Here is a 14,307-nt window from a genome sequence, read left to right as displayed (position 1 = left end):
TTGTAATTTTGTGTGAGAAGTCAATGAATTACTGGAAAATCACACTTAAAGACAAAAATACTTTTAATTTTTCATTGATTAAAATTACTCAAATTTGACTTGCTAAGGGCCATTTATAGAGATTATTTTATTAATGAATCCTGTCAAGTGAAATGAAATAAAACACAGCTCTGATCAATCTGATTCAAGAACAAATCCTCAAGTCTGAATTGCCTGCTCGCTCAGTTGATTCACTGAAAAGATATGTGAACTACCTGCTAAGGAGGATGACTTAATCTCTGTCATGTTTCAAATTACTACATGAATAGCATATATAGCTTGAGGCAGAGACTGTTGCAAAACTCAGCACATCTCATCAGCCAGAATGTGCTGCATGGGTAGCATATTTTGTGATATAGGACTAACCTACAATCCTAAAAAGACAAATAAAGTTTGGATGAGAGCCTAAACTTCCATTATGACTATATTCTTTCATCATACCCCCAGCAAAATGCTATGCTTCCTTACTAACATCTTTTGCTTTTAAATTCATCCTTAGTTGAGTAAATCCTGCAAAGACCAAATAAATAAATAAATAAACTGAACAAAGGGTACGACTCCAAACAAATAATTCAGTCTAATCTGTGAACTGGTTCAGCAGGTTGAAAAAAACTGTTAGTTTATTTGGTATCACTTTATTTTAAGGTGTCCTGAACATGATGTGACCCTAGAAATGACAGAATGCTGAAGCATACCTGGTTTCTCTCATCAGAGGAACGATGTTGCTCATTACAGGCATCAGAAGTGGCGTTTCCTTGCAGCAGATCTTCATTTGTGTGTAACTGAGGAATTCCTGGTGCTGTATTGACTTCTTTACACATTTTATAGCTCTTCATGAGATCTCAACTGGTAAAAATATACCATCACATGTACACACAAACAATGAGCACATTTAGCCCAGCACACAGCATTCTTTTGTTACAAAATGTACATCATAAAAGCTGTTTTCTCTCTAGGTTTGGTGTTAAAACAGTGTGAATGCTAGGCGAACCAGGATTAAATGTATCATTTTCTTTTTTGGTCCAGACCAAAAGAACCAAGAGAACCAAACTACAAGTGCAAACACACCCAAGACATAATAGCATAGTGTACCTGGCCCCTGATCCTGCCCTGCAGGCATATAAGGTAAACCCACATACGCACAAATTCATTTCCTGTAATGCAAAATCCTGTAAAGCTGTGTCGTTCATTCAAAAATTATGAAAATGTCTTGCATGTTTATTCTGTGTCTACTTTCAGTTTTATTCTTATCATGGGTGTGATGCACTATAAATTCACATGACACATACACATTTCAACTCTTTTTGACTTCTCTAATCAACACGAACACTGTGTTTGGATGAAATCTAAATTATATAATTTATAAGAGTCATTCAAAAACAAGGACATTAACTATTCTCAGAACTAACTTTGTTTTTTCCTCTTTTGTTTTCCCAGAAAAATGACCAGTTCAGGCTTATTTTCATTATTCTCTTCTCTAGATCAAATTGATGATGAACAAGACAATGATAGATCTCAAAACCAAAGGTTGGTAAAAAAAAAATGTAATTTGCTTATTACTAAACTATTTTTTAAGATAGTTAATTTTAAATTTATTTTTAAATGCTTTTTTATGCTTTTATAGGCGTAGTTTATTTATTATGTAAAAAAATTGAATTTTATATTCATTAGATTTCTCTTTTTTTTTATTAAATCAAACCATTTTTATCATACAAATAAAAAAGAAAAAAATCATAAGTAAGAAAAAGAAATAAAAAATGGATTATAACAAATAAATGGGGAAGTATATGAAAGGACATAAACTGAATAAGATAATACAATGCGTTTTTTTAAATGAATGTACATTTATGTCTTTACAGTGAGAAAATGAAGGGAGAGGTTCACAGTCATTTAGAGGAGAGCATTCGTCCATACATTGATTTAATTGACAATCTGCGGTCAGTTGGCGTTCACAAGGACTTGGCATTACCGACTATTGCAGTGATCGGAGACCAGAGTTCTGGAAAAAGCTCTGTGTTGGAAGCGCTTTCTGGAGTTGCATTACCAAGAGGAAGCGGTGAGCAGTGATGGGCAAGCTATTCAAAAATGTAGCTAAGCTACAGACTACTCTATAAAAAAGTTAACTAAGTTGATACCCTTCAGTGAAAAGTAGATCGTTACACTACAGGCTACATGGAAAAAATAGCTTGCTTTACTGAATCTACTTTATTTTGATTTTTTTTTTTTCATGTGTAATGTATGAAAATTATTGCTAGGCTCTAATTTGTTCAGTGTGAGGGGGAGCTAAGTGCGTACTACACACTGTGCCACAGTATTGTAGCTTACAGCACAGCACTGTGTGAAAGCAGCAACTTATAGTTTGGAGGAACCACCCAACAGATTCAATTGCGTGAATGATTTATTTATTCTGGAACTGTTCCAATTGATTCAAACTCACTCAAAATGATAACTTGTGACTTTGATGATTTAAACTGGGTAAAAAGAACCAATTTAAAAGATTCCCAAAACAGACCCTATAGTTCTGATTCTGAACAGCTGTCAGAGAGTATACACATACCTTACTGAAAGGTTTAAAACAGCTTTTACATGAAAAGCTATTTAGAAAATAACGACGCTACCGAGAAATTTAAACGACATTGCTGCCCATCACTTGTAGTGAAGACTGTTTTACATTCAAATTGTATATATATTGTTCTTATAACATTATCTGTTTTCTAATAATTGTTAACTGAACTGTGTTTGCTATAGGAATTATCACCAGATGTCCACTAGAGCTGAGGCTGAAGAAAGTAACTGGAATCAAGTGGAAGGCTGTTCTATCCTACCGTAAGAAGAGAATTGAATTTGCGAATTCATCAATGATTGAAAGACATGTTGAAACAGGTTAGTAAAACTGCTTGCAATCTGCTTTGTTTTTTCTTTTAAAAAATGTTAAGAATAAAGTGTTCAAAGCTTTTTAAAAAACACTTGCCTAATATGCATTAACATATTTGGTTGTGACTGAGGGAACTATGTGTAAAATGTACTAACATATAGCTAAACTAAATGTACTATATATATATACTACCAAATAAAGTCTACCTTTAATTTAACATTAAACACAAAGTCAAGCCTAAAAAAGATACTTTTACAGAGTTAAAGGGTTAGTTCACCCAAAAATGAAATTTCTGTCATTAATTACTCACTCTCATGTTGTCCCAAACCCGTAAGACCTTTGTTTGTCCTCAGAACACAAATTAAGATATTTTTGATTAAATCCTAGGGTATTTGATCCACACAAAAGCAGCAATGACACTGCATCTTTTGAGGTCCAGAAGGGTATTAAAAGACATCGATAAAACAGTCAACGTGACTACAGTGGTTCAACCTTAATGTCACGAAGTGACGAGAATACTTTTTGTGCGCAAAAACAAAACAAAAATTACATAACATAACATTAAGGTTGAACCACTGTAGTCACGTTGACCATTTTATCGATGTCTTTTAATACCCTTCTGGACCTCAAAAGATGCAGTGACATTGCTGCTTATGTGTGGATCAAATACCCTAGGATTTAATCAAAAATATCTTAATTTGTGTTCTGAGGACAAACAAAGGTCTTACGGGTTTAGGACAACATGAGGGTGAGTACTTAATGACAGAAATTTTTGGGTGAACTAACCCTTTAAATCAGTATTAATGTATAAGGCATCTTCACACCAGGACAATGACTATAGTGATAATGATAAAGATATAGTTCTAAAAATCATTCTAAATATAAAAAGAAAAGCACACCACTGTAGTTCACACCACAATCACAACAATAACTGCACAGAGAAACGATATCATTATAATCACTTTCAGCATGATTTTTTCCACCTGATGAAAGATAAAAACATCGACAGCCAATTAGAATTCATTCAGCTTTAAAGAGCTTGAGCATTTAAAGCGGCAGATGACAAACCTTCCAGTGTGCACTTAGAACAAACTAAGAGTTATTGTTCCTTGGTGCGGATGCTAATATCATTATGGTTATCTTTATAGTTATTGTTCTTGGTGTGAATGGGCCTTTAGCCTACAGTATTTTCCAGAAACTAAGTTGCACCTGACAGACTGCACTGACACCAACGCTGACAATCACCAGATTACAGTAATTTTATACAACCCGACAAACGCTGATTGAACTTGGTCAATCGTTAAAACAAGCGCTGACAAACAGCAAGAGAGAAAAACAAACAAACAGATAAGTCGCATCGGCTTACCTAGCCTATTACATTCAGAAATAATGTAGCCTAAAATACCGGTAGGCCGGTAGAAACTTTTACAAACCTTAAAAAAACATGTAGATCTCTTCACTCCACAAAAAAAACAAAACAAAAAAAACATCAAATTGAATGGTATTCAGAACATGAATGAAAATTATAAGTAGCCTATAAAACAAACAAATGATAGTGACATTCATTATAAACTATATTAATAATAAAAGCCTTGCATAAACAAATGTATTTAAAGCAAAACGAAACTGCCAGCATGTGGAAAATGCAAATAAACTTAGCACTATCATTCAGCACAAATTCAAATGTGTCCAAAATGTTTGCATGCTTGACGTGAACTGCATTGTATTGCATTGTATGCCACTTTGGAATATACTGTAAGTCGCAGCAAATTATAACAACACCGAGTATATTACGGAAAAAACAGTTCACTTTTTACCCCTTAACATTTTCATTGTATCTGGTAATGTTGTCATTTGTGCTGTAAAACAATGCTGTGATTCTTGCAATTCAAAGAAGTAGTTACTAACGTAACCTTTGTTCCCTGAGATAATGGGAATGAGCATTGCGTATGGGAAAAACTCAATTTTTCTCAAAATACTGAAGCCTGATTGGTTCATGTGCACCTGCACAGACAAATGGTTTTGGATGGGGCCAAAGTCAAAGCCATTTTCATCAGAATTTTTCCACTAAGGAGCGGCAGCGTAGACTCCCGTGCAGGCGCAGCAAGCTATGCAATCCTCATTCCCGTTATCTCAGGGAACCAAGGTTATGTTATTAACCAAAACATTTCCTTTTGTTGCGGTTCACTCGCATTGCATCAGTAGATAACGTGTATGGGGAATGTAATTCAAAGCACCACGCTACTAGCAGAGAATGGAATGCTGTCCTGCGAGCCTGTAGCCTGGGGCACTTGGTGACAAAGGCCCCATAGCAGGCTTTATGAAAGATAGGATATTAAAAGGTTTGTTCAGCAAAACAGGCTTGGAACAGGAGCTGGAGCCCCTGGTGCATGATGCTACCTGAAAAACCCCAGGGAAATGGTTAAGCGAACAATATCCATGCCTGTACAGCAGGGACATCCAAGTTGTAAAACCTGGCAAGGGTGGATGGCGAGGACCAGCCAGTCGCTGCACAGATGTCGGCAAAGGACACTCTGCTAGACAAAACCCAAGAGGAGGCCATTCCCCTGGTGCAGTGGGCCCTCACCCCTATAGGGCACTGCAAGTCCAAAGACTTCGAGCAGCCTCCGAAGCACCCAAATAGTTGCTCTGACTGCCTGAATTGGCTAGAGTGTTCAATGTACACCCTAAGGCCCGAACCTTAGGCACATAGATTCTTGTTTTAAGGATGAATTTACTGTCATTAGGCCCAAACTCGAGGCAAGATGCGACCACTGAAAGACCCTGCAAATTGCCAACTTGCTTGACCGATGCCAAAACTAGCAGAAGGGCTGTCTTTAGCAAGAGAAGCCGAAGGTTGGTTGTTGCAAGTGGGTCAAACGGAGAGCTTTGGAGCACTCTCAGGACTGTGGACAGGTCCCAAGATGGCACCGTGTGGGGGCGAGGTGGATTCAGCCTCCTGGGACCTCTGAGAAACTTGACGACCAAGTCATTTTTCTCAAAAGACTGGCCAGCTATAGGAGTGTGGTTTGCTGCAAACTATACATTGAGCGTGGACGGGGTGCATCCACCGTCCAGCAGCTCCTGTAGAAATAAGAGTATTGATGTGATCTCACAAGGCAGAGTCTATATCCTGGGCTGAAAACCAGCTGGTGGCCCGGGAAGCTTGGTGTACACTTTTTCCTCCGCACCGTCAACCGAGGTGAGGGCAGAAGAAAAGGAATAGTGGACGCGTCCTGAATAGGGGGTGCACCATGACTTAGTCAGTTCTTCGTGAATTCTGGGAAGAACGGGGTTGGTTGCTGGTGGGAGGCCTGTGGGTGTCGCCCCAGCTGCAGTAACCATTCATCAAGGCGACTGTGGGCAGGCTCCTCTGGAGCCGACCACTCCAAGCCCAGCTTTTCTACAGTCTTCGTAAAGTTCACCCAGTCCTCCGCTTTAGATGCAGCCAGAGACCTAGTGTAATCAAAGTCCTCCTCTGAGCCACCAAATGAAACCATGCTGTTCACACCAGGGCGCTGGTCTTCGCGGGTGAAGAGTACTGGAGATTCATCACGCTGAGCGGGTGCTGGGCCGACATGAGCTTACTACAGCCTGTTGCTCCGCCCTGTGGCTCTGCTGTTTCTTCCATCACGGCTCGAGAGGGGAAGAGAATGGGAGAGTATGTGAGATGGGATCGCTCTCTTTTAAAAAACAGCAGTGTGATACTCATGCTCTCGCAGTGAGAACAGCTGGTCCCTGTGAGTGCAGCCTCGGTGTGGGTGTGTCCCAGGCAAGTGATACACTCGGTGTGCTGGTCTGAGGGAAGCAGGGAAGCTCTGCATGAGCCACACTCATGGTGCGACATTTTGCAACAAATGTCACTTAAAATTTGCTCTTTTAAATGGAATTTACTCCTACAGAGTGACCAGATAGCCGCAGAGGAGAAGCGCTGCTAAAGCACCGTTAATCTGCTGCTTGAGGCTTGTTTTAACTGCGAGCAGAAAGACTTCTTCTCTTCAGAGTCAGCGAGGATATAATCTTCATGCTTGAAGGAGAAAAATTCAGATGGAAATGCCTTTCAGCACAACTTAAATGGGCAGTCGGCCCACCCATTTTGGCAGGCTAAAAAACCATTTGTCTGTGCAGGTGCACAGACGTGAACCAATCAGGCTTCAATATTCTGAGAAAAACTGAGTTTTCCCATACATGACAGCTATTGACGCAATGCGAGTGATCCGTATTGAAAGGGAACATCAATTTGTGGTAGCATAATTGACCCCTTTTATATGAGGAAAGTTCAAAAGCTAAAATATACAAGTGTGTTACAGCCCAGAATGTGCTGGCAGGAAAAGTTGGAATATGTGATGAGCTCATCACTTTAGAGGTCATGTCACCAGATGTGTGTGACCTCACACTGATCGATCTACCTGGAATTGCCCGAGTCCCAGTAAAAGGACAACCAGAGGATATTGGAAACCAGGTGAGCTGTATAATCTGAATTATCACACCCCATTCAGTACCATACCAGTTTTAAAACTATGTCTCATGTCTTGTAGATTAAAAGTCTGATAACAAAGTTTATTGAGACACAAGAGACTATAAACCTGGTAGTGGTCCCTTGTAACACTGACATTGCAACAACAGAAGCATTAAAAATGGCACAAGAAGTAGATCCTGAGGGCAAAAGAACCATCGGTAATGTACTCTCACCAAATATCGTTGATATATGAGCACCTGTGTCAACAAATGCACATTTTACTGTTCTTAACTCACTGTTTTATCTATTAATATTTTTAACATTTAACTATTTTTCATTCTCATTTCACAGCTATTTTGACCAAGCCAGATCTCATAGACAGAGGAACAGAGAAGAACATCCTGGACATTGTCCACAACAAAGTGATTCCTCTCCACAAAGGTTACGTCATGGTGAAGTGTAGAGGACAACAGCAGATCGATGAGAAAATTCCTTTGGAGGAGGCGACAGAAATAGAGAGAGATTTCTTCCAAAACCATGAGTTTTTCAGGTTACAGTCTGAGGATAAAATAATTTAAGTTTGTGTTCCTAAAAATAGGTCTGAAAGATTTGTACTGTTTAGGTCAGGTTTTGTTTTCAATTTCAACTAGTTTTCTACATTCTTAAAAATAAAGGTTTCAAAAGTGATGCAGTGATGCCACAGAAGAGTGTGAAGAACATTTTATAACCATTTCCCATAAAGAACCTTTTCTATTATTATTAAAAATGTTCCATTGATGTTACTATTCTTAATACCTGGTTAACAAGCTATTTGGACTAAACTAAACCACCTTACAAAAAGTGCTTTGTCATTTTCTACAGATGCCTCTTGAAAGAGGATAAAGCAACTATTAAATGTCTTGCTGTCAAACTGACTCAGAATCTTGTCGATCATATCAAAGTAAGTTTTTAAATGTCTCACTCTAAAGGCCTGCTTACACTGAACATGAATGTAGTTGTACAGAAAAACTGCAATTTATGGCAGCGTGAATTGCAAATGGATTGAGAGACTATAATAAATCATGTTTTTTTTTATCCGTCTTTGCCAGAAATCACTGCCACAGCTCAGTGAGCAGATAATAACACAGTTGTGGGACGTGAAGAATGAGCTCAAAGAGTGTGAGCCTGGACCGCCAAATGACCCTAAGGGGGCCAAACAGTTCCTCATTGAAGTAGGATCTCAAGTCATCACAACTTTTTGCTTCTGAGAATTATCATTTAGTGTCCAAATTGCAGGAAACCCTTTGTGTTTGTTGTGATATTCTCCTTGTGCACCTGCTGTAAAAATATCTTGGCGTCAGATGGTCCCAAATCTCATCCACTGTTCAAGCACACGTACACACCACTGTCTGACACTAGGTGGTGCTATGGTTTATAGAGTTCATGATTGAAACGCTGCATCTATTAAATTCCCTGTGTTGTTGTTGTTGTATTGTAAATTATTTTCTCATCCAAATGTATTTTTTTAACCTCCCCAGAGAAAACACTTTTGCTGTAAAATGATAATGTACAATAACATGCTTATGTAACAAATATTATCTCTTTATCACAGATCTTAAAAAGATTCAATGATCAAATCAACTCCTTATCATCAGGGGAGCTGATCAATGCAGAAAATCTGTTTTCCCAGCTTCGGGCTGAATTCAAGAAGTGGAATGATCATCTTAACCATTCAAAGCCAACCTGTCAGTATATTTTCAACATTAAGCATGCTATAACCTTGAATTCACTGCTGTTGTGATTTTCTAAGAGTTATAAGCTTACAAAAAGTCAGTTAATTTTATAAAAAATCCGTCTTGTTCCTAAACAAGTTTACAGTTTGAAAGAGTTTATCCAGAATTACAGAGGGAGGGAATTGCTCGGTTTCAGCAACTACAGAATGTTTGAGTGGTTTCTGCAGTGCCATGTGGCCAAACTTAAGAAGTCAGCCATGGAATTGCTCAGTGCCATCAAAGGTACCATCACACATCTTATCTTCATTATAAAACCAAATGATTAGATCACAATTGAAATAATGTTTAATAATTTTAGCATATCTAAATTGTGAAACTTCTATTTCTCCTGAAGACATCATCCTCAAGCAATTCAAAGATGTGTCCTATAAATGCTTTCGGAACTACTCTGTACTTCAAAAAATCACTGAGGTAAATATTGCTACAATAATCATTTTTACTGGTCAGTTATTTATTTTGGGATAAAATCCATTCTATAGGCCTAAAGTGTTTTATTATGTGTTTTTGCAACATAGAAAACAGAAAAGAAAAAAAAGAAGAAGAAACCTTACAGAACATTTTAATTATTATTATAATTCAGAAAAAAAGGTGAAAAAAAAAAGTTTTTCACAGCAGTTTAAAAACGTGTACTCTCATTTTAGTTTTTAATGAAATTATCATTAAATTTCCTTTTTTTTAAATTATTCAACATTTTTAAATAGTTTTTAAAAGGCGGCATCACCGAAATTGATAACCTCTTCCACTGTAATTGCCTCACTTGCTATATATGCGCACTTGTAACTCAATTCTTTGTAACCCAATATTCCAACCCCTAAAACCCAGAATATTCCTTTAATCGGGTTCTCTTTCCTCTTCATTTGAACCCATAGAGCAAAATCAACAATATTCAGTCAAGTCAGGAAGACAAGGCAGAGCAGAGGATCTCAGAGCAGTTTGAAATGGAAAACATGATCTACACCCAAGATCCCATCTACTTGAAGTTCTTGAATGAGATTAGTGAAGAGAAATTTTCAGAAGAGCAGTCACCTATTTTTGACATAAAGAGCAAGTACAGTGAAATGCTGAAGGCGTATTATGAGGTAGATTTTTCAAATTTTCAGTAACAAATACGAAGCTTTGTTCAGAGACTGAATGAACTGCAGTGCTTAGTAGCTCTGTGATTTTCTTTCAGATTGTGGTGCAGCGGATGGCTGACCAACTGCCCATGATGATCTCTTTTTTCATGCTGAAGCAGACTGCTCAGCTCCTGTCTACTGACATGTTGTGTTTACTGGACAGGGCAGATGTGAGCAAGCTCCTGTCTGAGAACTCTGAAGTTGGTACAAGACGCAGAGACCTACATGCCAGACTGGACCGTTTGACTGCTGCTCAGGAAGCACTTAATGTTTTTATTTGAGTTTTTTATGTTTTTATTGTTCTTCTTCTTCTTCTTCTTGGTTTTTAACGACGGCCGGCATCCAACATAATAGGTGCATTACCGAAACCTTCTGCTCCAGAATGTGGAACAGAGTGTAGATTCTATTCATTAGCCCTGTCTTCCTAATAAATTCAAAGAAAGCTTTACTGTTTATCTCACTTGGCCATTTTATTAAAGCTTTAATATTTAATTTCTGAGGTCTGTTTTTCCTCATTTCTTCTATTATAGCGTTTCTTTCCTGCTCATATTTCAGTAATTGCATGAGATATAGTCTCCTCAACCTGCCATTGTTCACGTAATCCATTTGCATGTTTTCCTATTATTTTGAGAGTGCTGATTAAATTGGAATACCCTAAACTTATTCTGTTGTAAATACATTATTTTCTTGATTTACCTATATATCTTATTTTTTTATTTACTTTATTAATTAAAGGTGCAATATGTAATATTTTTGCAGTAAAATATCCAAAAACCACTAGGCCAGTGTTATATATTTTGTTCACTTGAGTACTTACAATATCCCAAATGTTTCCAACTATTTGTAAATCGTGAGAAAATTGCAATTTTAACCAAGGCTCCGGGCCGTGTGAGGAGTCGCCTGTCAATTTCGTCATAGCCGCGTTACCCTCGGTTTCCGATTTTATTTTGTAGAAACCATGGAAACACCAAAGATATTACACGTTTTAATAGACAAGGGAACATCTGTTTTGATATATTTATAGACAGAAAACGAATTGTTGTTATATAGCTCAACACGTTTAGTCTTATTGTTTAAATCTAATTTTCTTGATTTTTTTGCGAGTACCATGCTTTACCATGCCTCAGAGAAAAACACTATTTTGTCAAGTAGTTAACATAGCATAATCAGATGCAGCTTTATTTTTAGTAACAGTAATACAGAATTTTCTCCATCATACAATTTTAAAATACGTTTTAAAATTAATTGCATGCCATTTATCAACACAAGACATCCAATATTTAATATGATATTCTAAAATCGATCTACCTTACTGCAGTGTGGAACAAGTGTCTCACAGCAGCCACCGAGCAAACGCTCAGAGTAATGTTATAACATTTTTAACACACTCAAATGTATCTAATAATAATAAACATAGCAGCGTTACCTCATACTCATGACCGGAAGAGCGGAAGCGGCGCTGGCGACTGTGGCATAATAAAAGTTCCGCTGCTCGCGGCATGTGTTGCGCAATCGCTCCAGCATCCTCATTCAGCTCCCACAACACTCGGTCCTGCTCTGCTTCATACTACAGTAACGTTAATAATCTCATCCATGAACAAGATTTTTTCCAGACTCCAATACCTATTATTTTGCACTGTCCGTTGAGGTAGAGACCACATGTCCCAAGATTCCGCTCTAAAACTTGGCGTCATCAAGCTACGCCTTTGTTTTGAATAGGCTTCTAGAGACCTCTAGCGGACAAAATTATTACATATTGTACCTTTAAGCTGTAAACTCCTTTCCCCACTGTTCCACTTAATTAGTATATTAGTACTGTAACCACATTTTTGCTTAATTCCAGATTAATACCTTCTCCTCATGCGTTCTGGTCATGTGTTTCCTTTGCTTCATGTGTTAGGTTTTCATTGGTTGATTTTGTCATGTTTTAATCAGTTCTGTTTTGTCATTGGTTCATTGTCTTTATCATGCTCAGGTGTATCTTGTTTGTCATAGTCCATGTGTATATATAACCCTTTTGTTTCCATAGTCCTTTTGCTAGCTTTGCTCTCTTTTTTTTCTCCATGTAACCAGGTTTATTCATGTCAAGTTCAAGTTATAGGCAAGTACTCTTGTTAATGTCATTGTTTAGTTCTCTTTGTTTTGTATTTGGTTTGTGTTTTGTTTATTAAACTGCACTGTAAACCCTAATAAGTTGCTTCTACTCAAATTATTTGAGGAAACTCATCCCTGCAGTTTAATTGAGTAGCTAAAAGAACTTGTTTTATCTTCAAATTGTTGTTTTAAAGGGGACCTATTATGCCCATTTTTACAAGATTTTTACATTTAAGTCTCAGGTGTCCCCAGAATGTGTCTAAGTTTCAGCTTAAAATACCTCACAGATCATTTATAAATCCATGTTGTAAATACCCATTTCTGACTAAAGTCAAGAACAGGCTGTTTTTGTGCCTGTGCCTTTAAATGCAAATGAGCTGCTGTGCCCCGCCCCCTCTCTACGATCACAGTTCCTGCCTCAATCTGCCAAATATTAACAAGACATCTGCTTGGTTTTGATTATCATCTATATCGCGATCACTCTCACGGATAACATGGTTCTTCTTTCATCATTAAAGTGTATTATTTCCACGCGTTTTAAAGCTATATCAGTTTAAACATCTAATGAATCGTTTTCTGATCGCACTTTTACACAGACAGCTGGCTGTCAGACATCAAGTCTCGTGAGTAACTTCTCTTTCACATTTTTTGTTTTGTTTAAACTGTCAAATACACACAAGTTTCTGTCAAAAACACACACAGTTCACAACACAGTCAGTTATGTCTGTGAACGTAAAATGCAGGCAACGTTACAAAAATCGTATATTAGATCTGTGGCACATTCCCTTCAAAAATAAAACTAATCCACTGTTCAGCGGCTCAGATGTAGGTAAATGAAGACTGTTATGTTCACTCTTACATCCAACAACAAAACATCTCAGTCACTTACCAGACATTGTTGTCGCTACAGCTGCTCGAGCGCGGAGAAAATGGCGGACAGCGTACAGCTCGCTGAGGGCGGAAACTATGGCAGTGCAGGACTGTCAGTCAGCGGTCGTGGGCGGGGCCTGTGGCTAATGTGACGTCACATTAGCGCCATAGCTGAAAACAGGTCGTTGGGAGACACTGCTTATGATTTATGGGGATTAAAAAAAAAGGAGTGGGTGGATTTTTTTCACTGTAGGGTTGTCACACTGCCAACACACATTTATGTCCAAACACAATGCAAAAGTGAATTTTGCATAATAGGTCCCCTTTAAGTTTACCTAATGTCTTCTCATTTAAGTACACAGATAACTTAAAAGTACACTTAACTAAAAATGATTTGTCATTTTTAATGATTTACTAACTCATTTCCTCGATTTACTAAAATATGCACACAATTTACAATTTTGTTTGCCCGATTTATAAATCATGCGCATGATTTATAAATCGAGGGAACAAAATAGTAAATCGTGTGCATGATTTAATAAATCGAAGGCATGAATTAGTAAATTGTCACTGCCATTGTTTTGTCTCAAGATGCACACTAGTAATGTTTTTTTCTAGTGTATGTTTATAAAAGCTACTTAAATATCCTAATTGAACTAAGACCTAATCTTGTTTAGTCTAAGCCTTGTCTGAGAAACCGGGCCAAAGTGTCTGAAAATAACCAGTGACTAAACCCATATATAAGAAAAAAGCTCTTCATGACGACAACTCTTCCCATCTGTCTCACCATGGATATCTGGGGGGTTTGTTTTTAAGACCCTTTTTAGGACCTTTTTAAGACCTTTTGTAGGACATATAAAATGAATTTATATGGCCATGTGGTAACTAAACCGTAAAATGATAGCAAAAAAACAATTTAAACATCTTCACAGCTCAAATACAGGTTTTGGCAAACAAAATTAAAAAAAAATATATAAAATGATAAACCTCACATTTACCTTTGAAACTGCAATCCTGTAGTTGTAGAACATTTATTTTCACCTTTTGAAGTTTAATCATCAATTAAGCTATATAAAATTAACC

General features: G+C 37.4%; 1 protein-coding gene across 1 annotated transcript; it reads left to right on the top strand.

The window, feature by feature from the left end:
* Positions 1-666: 666 nt before the first annotated feature.
* Positions 667-12,453, top strand: LOC127506668 (interferon-induced GTP-binding protein Mx1-like). Its single transcript, XM_051883351.1, has 14 exons — positions 667-1,164; positions 1,477-1,566; positions 1,899-2,095; positions 2,788-2,922; positions 7,225-7,376; positions 7,453-7,591; positions 7,725-7,923; positions 8,235-8,313; positions 8,462-8,584; positions 8,965-9,097; positions 9,224-9,367; positions 9,480-9,556; positions 10,015-10,224; positions 10,317-12,453. The coding sequence occupies exons 2-14, from the start codon at positions 1,481-1,483 to the stop codon at positions 10,539-10,541; spliced, it is 1,899 nt and encodes a 632-aa protein (XP_051739311.1). The 5' UTR covers positions 667-1,164; positions 1,477-1,480; the 3' UTR covers positions 10,542-12,453.
* The last annotated feature ends 1,854 nt before the right edge of the window (positions 12,454-14,307 follow it).

The sequence above is a fragment of the Ctenopharyngodon idella genome, chromosome 24 (genome assembly GCF_019924925.1).
Source record: "Ctenopharyngodon idella isolate HZGC_01 chromosome 24, HZGC01, whole genome shotgun sequence".
NCBI classification, from domain to species: domain Eukaryota; kingdom Metazoa; phylum Chordata; class Actinopteri; order Cypriniformes; family Xenocyprididae; genus Ctenopharyngodon; species Ctenopharyngodon idella.
The sequence above is the reverse complement of the archived record's forward strand: the minus strand, read 5'-3'. Positions and strand labels throughout refer to the sequence as shown.